General features: G+C 38.7%; 1 protein-coding gene across 1 annotated transcript; it reads left to right on the top strand.

Annotated features, from left to right (window-relative positions):
- Nucleotides 1-1,190: 1,190 nt before the first annotated feature.
- LOC129268600 (uncharacterized protein K02A2.6-like) lies at nt 1,191-2,249 on the top strand. Its single transcript, XM_054906138.1, has one exon. It carries the CDS (start codon nt 1,191-1,193, stop codon nt 2,247-2,249), a length of 1,059 nt encoding a protein of 352 aa, XP_054762113.1.
- The last annotated feature ends 4,922 nt before the right edge of the window (nt 2,250-7,171 follow it).

Here is a 7,171-nt window from a genome sequence, read left to right as displayed (position 1 = left end):
AGGATATCTTCCAGCAGCACATGGATAGGATCGTCCAAAATGTGCCAGGCTGCATATGCATCGCAGATGACATAGCGATCGTAGGTTGATCGGAGGAGGAACACGATATGAATCTCTACCTACCTATGGAGACGGCAAAGCAAGAAGACTTAGTGTTCAACAGCTCCAAGTGTGCTATCAAGAAGGAAGCCATCAACTTCTTTGGTTCCAAGTAGACTAGATCAAGTATTTACGTACCCAGATCCGAGCAAGGTAGAAGCTATCACATCAATGCCATCAACCAAGGACAAGGAAGATGTTCAGAGATGCCTAGGATTATTCACATACATACCAGCATACATTCCTAACTTCTCAGAGAAGTCAGCGCCACTTCGAGAACTTTTACACAAGGAAGTACCATTCATCTGGGATGATGATCATGAACATTCCTTGAACAGCCTGAAACGTGCAGTATCATCAGGTGCCTGTCTACAATTTAATGACCCAAAGAAAAAGACAACTCTTTTGGTAGATGCATCGATGAAAGGGCTAGGAGCATGCCTGCTCCAGCAAGGCAAAACAGTTGCATTTGCATTTAAAAGTCTTTCCACTACACAGTCTAACTATTCCAACATAGAGAGGAAAACCATAGCCCTAGTGTTTGGTATCAACCGCTTCCATACATGTCTGTTCGGGAAGGAATTCACCGTGGTAACAGATCACATATCATTGGAGATGATATGGAAGAAACCTCTTAGAAGTGCACCACCACGTCTACAGAGATTGCTTATTCAAGTCCAAGGATACCGATGTCAAGTCAAGTATCGCCCAGGAAAAGATATGATTCTTTCCGATGCCTTGAGCCGACTTCCTAATCCCAAGGAAGCACGCAATGTTCCGCTAGATGTTAGAGTGGAATCCATCTGCTCTGAAGCCGAAGATTGGCACCATATTGACTTGATATACTTCGGACAACACAAGAGAACAGAGCTTCAGAGAGAAACAGCTAATGATCCTGTTCTCAGATCACTATGGCAAATAGACACTCAGGGATGGCCTGAGACCATCCAAGAATTGCCTACCCCTTCGTCAATTTTGGTCTTACAGAGATGAAATCGGAGTATCACACGGAGTACATTTTAAAGGAAGTCAAGTCATCATACCGAAGACACTAAGGAATTACATCCTTTAGACAGCTTCACCTAGGACACATGGGAATCGAAAGCACGAGGCGACTTGCTCGTGAGACAGTGTTCTGGCCAAAAATCAACAAGGACATTGATCAATTGATAAAGCAGTGTGAAACATGCCAGAAACACCAAGCAAGACAGCAGAAAGAGCCACTGCATCCCCATGATGCGCCACCAGCACCATGGACCAGACTGGGAACCGACTTGTTCATGCTCAATAGACAAGAGTATCTACTCGTTACTGATTACTATTCCAAGTATCCGATCATTGATAAGCTAACCGATACATCCAGTGCAGCTATAGCAAGAGAAGTGACGGGAATCTTCAGTCTGTTCGGTCCAACAAATAAAAATGTGTCCGACAACGGTCCACAATTTATCGGGAAACCATTCCAAGACATGTACAAGAAGTGGAATATCAAGCACATCACTTCTTCACCGCACTATCCAAGATCCAACGGATTAGCTGAGAGAATGGTTCGTACAATCAAGAATCTGTTGACGAAGTGTTCTCAAACTAGCCAAGACAGTCAACTAGCCATGGTGCACCTGAGAGCAACACCAGTTGACAATAACTTGAGATCACCAGCAGAGATGTTTTTTGGAAGACCCATCAGAACCACATTGCCAAGTCACTATCTTTCGAGAGATTCTGCTGCCACCGAGTTTCTCTTGAATAGGCAAAGCAAAATGAAGGAAGTGCATCATCGACATGCAATTTCTGTTCTGCCACCACTGCATGTAGGACAGCCAGTGAAGGTTCTGCATCCAAGAGACCACACTTGGATAACAGCCAAGGTATCCAAGGTCTGTGAAGAACCTCGATCCTACGAAGTTTCAACGCCGAACGGAGGAATCTTGAGGAGAAATAGATCTCACTTGAGGGAAATTCCATCCACCAACCTAACTCCGAAGCGTGTGAGCTTCGACGAAGACCACTCCACAGAAACACAACCAGAGGAAGACAACGTCCAACGGACACCAATGTCCAACTCTAACGCTAATCAATCCCAACAGACATACTCACAAACTACGAGATCTGGACGCACTATTCGCAGATTAGAGAGATTCATGTTTTAAGATTGAAAATTGTGAACACTCTAAACTCTCAAACAAAGAAGAGAAAGAGAAGAAAGAAGAACAACACTGAAGACATTAGTGTAATTTAAAAGTTTGTTATATGCATGTATAATCATTGTACACTATTTTTAGTATGTCAAGATAGTGTTTACGAAATTATCAAAAAGACACTATAGCCAAAACTTATTGTTTGGAAATATTGATTTCAGGATAAATCCGGTTATCCAAATTATTTTCAGTTTTTGCACAAGATTGAAGTTATGTAAAATTGAAGATGCATACAGCTTATCACAAATTGATATTATTCTCACAAACCAAACAATTTCTATATTATTATCTGATATATCATAACTAAGCCAAATTACCAAAATATGCAGACTACCAAAAGTATTGTTTGAAACAATATCATTGAGATTTGAAATTATCAATCTTATCAGAAGAAGGGGGATGTTACGATATCAGTATTGATATCTAAGCACTTCATACAAGTCCTCCCTCAACATGGATACCATGCCTGTTGATTGACCTGCCTAGCTGGCCTGTATAATAAAACTATATATAAGTTCGCTACCAAAGTCTCCACCAGAGTCCTTTGTTTTGGATCAGACTATATCTCTGTTTTTTCTCACTTTTTCTTCTCTATGTTTCTTTGAAGACCCCCCCCCCCCCCTCTCCGCCTCTTGACAATCACAGGGGCAGTCGCACCCCTACCCTCTATATCACCGACCCAATCGGGGCAATTATTAAATAACAAAATAAAATTACGCCGGGAGTTGAACTTACGAATATCAGAGCTGAAAATGAGGTCTTGTTGGGAACAAATTATACTACATAATGGGAATGCAAAATGGGCATTAAAATTATAACAGACTGTAGGCGACCGTTCAATAAGAAAGGTTCATGTCTTGAGATATTTTGACAACGAAAGAAGGGGTCGTTTATGCGCACATCCTTTGCAGCCGCGTTTGTCAATTTCATATTTATCAACAATCTTCCCCCTTCATGTAACACACAAAGAAGGGCGTAACGGTAAAAATTATTTCCATTCATATAATTATACATTTATTTGCATTATCATAATTATTATTATTATTATTATTATTATTATTATTTGTTTGGCGTCACCTGTGCCTGGGAGGCGAAAAGCGAACTGAATCACTATGACCCGCAGGTCTCTCCTCCCGATATAACTGATTGGAGGGAATACAGGTGACTTATCCTTTATTATTCGGAAATGGTGGGAATCAGTGCGTAAATGATTCTTACTTAAGACTGAACGAATAAATCATATCGTTTTCCTGGTCTCCCCCTAATGTAGATTGATTGTCAGCAAACAAAAAATTAAATGAATTCAATGATGCATTATTTCAATGCACTCTTCACACTGATCACGTCTGTAGAGAACAACAAGTAAGCTATAGGCAGTGGCGTAACTACGGGGGGCATGGGGGGCACGTGCCCCCCCCCCCCCCCCATCGGCTGGCCAAAAAAAAAAAAAAAAAAAACGGGGAAAAGGAGAAAAAGAGGGGAAAATGAAGAGAAACGTAGTGGGGAAAGAAGAAATTATTGTTCATCATAATGTTATATTATATTATGTTATATGTTATGTCACATAAGAAGCATTTTTTCATCACTTTATGAAACATTATTTGCTTCATTGTGTCTTCATTGTTCATGTTGTTCCTGGTGCTCGCATAGACTGTTTAACGAGATATGTGATCCTCGTAATTCTAGTTATTGTTGTTTTATATAGTGTCATATTCTTCTTTTTCATGACTACTTACAGTGATTACCCTATTTTCAGGTCTTAATATAAAACATTTCCTGTCCGTGCTAACGTTCGCATTAGTGGATTGGTGAGATTTCTGCTCTTCATGAACTTAAATCAGTCCTTAAAATGTCAATTTTTCTGATCTGAATATCAAAAATTTTCAGCTCGCGCTTCGCGCTCGCATCATTTGGTTAGTGATATACGTAAAGTCTTAGTGAATTCCTACAAACAAGCTTTGGAATGCCCCTCTTTAGGTCTGAATTTGCTAAATTTTCAGCTCACGCTTTGCGCTCGCAGCATTTAATTAGTGAGATGCGTATGGTAATCATGATTACAATGACTTCAAAAAGTACTTCATGTGTTTAGATGTAATTCTGACAATATCAGCAAGCGCTTAGCACTCGCATTAGATGACTATGGTGAGATATGTATACTCTTAATGGATTCCTAAAAACAGTCCTTAAAATATCCATATGTATACTCTTAATGGATTCCTAAAAAACAGTCCTTAAAATATCCATGTTTGGGGTCAATATATACAAAAATTTCAGCTCGCGCTTCGCGCTCGCATCATTTGGTTAGTAAAATACGTGCGGTCTTAGGGAATTCCTACAAACAAGCCTTAGAATGCCCCTCTTCAGTCTGAATTTCCTAAATCTTCAGCTCGCGCTTCGCGCTTGCGGTTTTGATTAGTAATATGCGTATGATAATCATGATTACAATGACTTCAAAAGGTGCATCATGACTGTGTTTAGATGTAATTCTAACAAAATCAGCAAAGACCGGATGGCACTAGTATTAGATGAGTATGGTGAGATATCTATACTCTTAATGGATTCTGAAATATAGTCCTTAAAATTTCCCTGTTTAGGGTCAACATATATACAAAAAATTTAGCTCGCGCTTAGCGCTCGCATTGTTTGTTTAGCAAGTAAGTTACCTATCATGATTACAAAAAATAAATGCTTATAATGTCCCGTTTTAGCTCTAAATATCAAAAATTTTCAGCTCGCGCTTCGCGCTCGCATTATTTAATCAGTGAGATACATATCCGTTTAATGGCACTGCATGTCCTTAAAATATCTCTATTAGTATACCTGACAACTGAGCGCGCTTCGCGCGCTCCCTAAGTAACTCGAAATTTCTGTTGGTGCCCCCCCCCCCAATGCCGTGACCCACGGTACGCCACTGGCTATAGGTATTCAAGGTAAAAAGCATGTTCAGTTCCAATCCACTTTAATACCATGCTTACATTGAACTTTTTCATGCCGTTTCTTTTGCGCGCTCTATGAACGTGATTAACGTTGGTTCGCTTCAACCTTCAAGTGCACTTTCCGCCACTTCAAAATTAAATCCTGGCTACGCAGTTGGATACAAAAAAATCATCTGGGGCCCGTTGCATAAAACTTTGGCCATTGAAAATACTGGCCAAAAAAAAAAAAACATGGAGAACAGTTTATGAATATCAGAGCTGAAATGGAGCACTTGTCATGTTATTCTGTCAAAAGGTAGAATGGACCCTTGCTAGAACGTGAGGGTAGTCATAATTATGTTAAAAGGTCGAGTCCACCCTTGAAAAATGTTGATCTGAATAAATAGAGACAAACCAAACTAGAGTAACGCTGAAAATTTAATCAAAATCGGATGTAAAAAAAGAAAGTTATGGTATTTTGAAGTTTCGTTTATTTTCCACAAGAAACTGATATGCATATGTACGTGACATACCAATGAGACAGATAATGATGTCACTCACTCACTATATTTTGGTTTTTTTTTATTGTTTGAATGATACAGATTTGGCTATAGATACCAACTTGGCTGCACTATAGTACAATGCTAATTCCACATGTTCAAGGACGAATTAATCGATTTTTCAATTGACAATAAGGAGAAAATTAGAATATTTCATATCAGGAAATATACAACAGAATTAGTGTCGACGGCATGAAGAGAGTGACGTTGTGCATTGAAAGACGCGGAGGACATTTGGAGGATTGAGGAGGGACTTTAAAGATTGAGTTTGAACAGAGAGACTTTTCAAAATCGAACTGAAACTTTGATAATAATTTAATTTGCCTCAAATTCACTTTCAGATAATTAAATTCCTTTTCCGTTCAATGTAAATGTTTGCATATGTATCATTTATTTATGTTGAATAATTCATTTACCTGAAATGACCAAAATAATATTACGTTTTTGGCTACATGAAAGAATTATGCAAAAGAGAATAAAATAATTCATGTGATAGCAAAATAAAAGTGTCCTGTCTTCAGTGTCAGAGAGTATTCTATGCGCAAGTCATTTTTTTTTACACAATTCACAAAAGTTGCTAATGCTTAGTAAGGCATAAAATACTTATACCGCTGGAGATACAATGAAATAATATAGACCCTAAACATTAACAACACGTGAAAAAGATCTCTTTCATAATAGTTCATATAGATAAAGGGATTTTTAGCCTGCTTCTTTTATAAGGGACTAGTATCTCTGTTTTTCCTCTCCTTTTCTTCTCTCTGTTTCTCTAAAGACCTCATTCTTCTTCCGCCTTTTGTAAATGACAGGGGGCAGTCGCACCCCTACCCCCTTTATCACCAACCCAATCGGGACAGTTATTAGATTACAGACAAAATCTACGCCGAGAGTTGAACTTAGGAATATCAGAGCTGAAAATGAGCTCTTGTTGGGAACAAATTATACTACGTAATGGGAATGCCAGAGGGGCATTACAATTATAACATACTGTAGGCGACCGTTCAATAAGAAAGGTTCATGTTTTGATATATTTTGACAACGAAAAAAGGGGTCGTTTATGCGTGCATCCTTTGTTAGCCGCGTTTGTCAATTTTATATTTGTCAGCAATCTTCCCCCTTCTTTTAACACACAAAGAAAGGCGTAACGGTAAAAATTCTTTCCATTCATATAATCATACATTTATCTGCATTATCATAATGGCATATCCTTTATTATTCGGAAATGATGGGAATCAGTGCGTAAATGATTCTTTCTTAAGCCTGAACGAATAAATCATATCGTTTTCCTGGTCTCCCCTAATGTAGATTGATTGTCAGCAAACAAAAAGTTGAATGAATTCAATGATGCATTATTTCAATGCACTTCTCACGCTGATTACGTCTGTACAGAACAAGAAGT

Source organism: Lytechinus pictus, chromosome 9, assembly GCF_037042905.1.
Source record: "Lytechinus pictus isolate F3 Inbred chromosome 9, Lp3.0, whole genome shotgun sequence".
In the NCBI taxonomy this organism is placed as follows: Eukaryota; Metazoa; Echinodermata; class Echinoidea; order Temnopleuroida; family Toxopneustidae; genus Lytechinus; species Lytechinus pictus.
This window is presented reverse-complemented; position numbering and strand designations above follow the sequence as displayed.

Bases quoted from the DNA above. Each gene is read 5' to 3' on its own strand.
- LOC129268600 (XM_054906138.1), top strand. From the start codon at position 1,191: ATGGGAATCGAAAGCACGAGGCGACTTGCTCGTGAGACAGTGTTCTGG.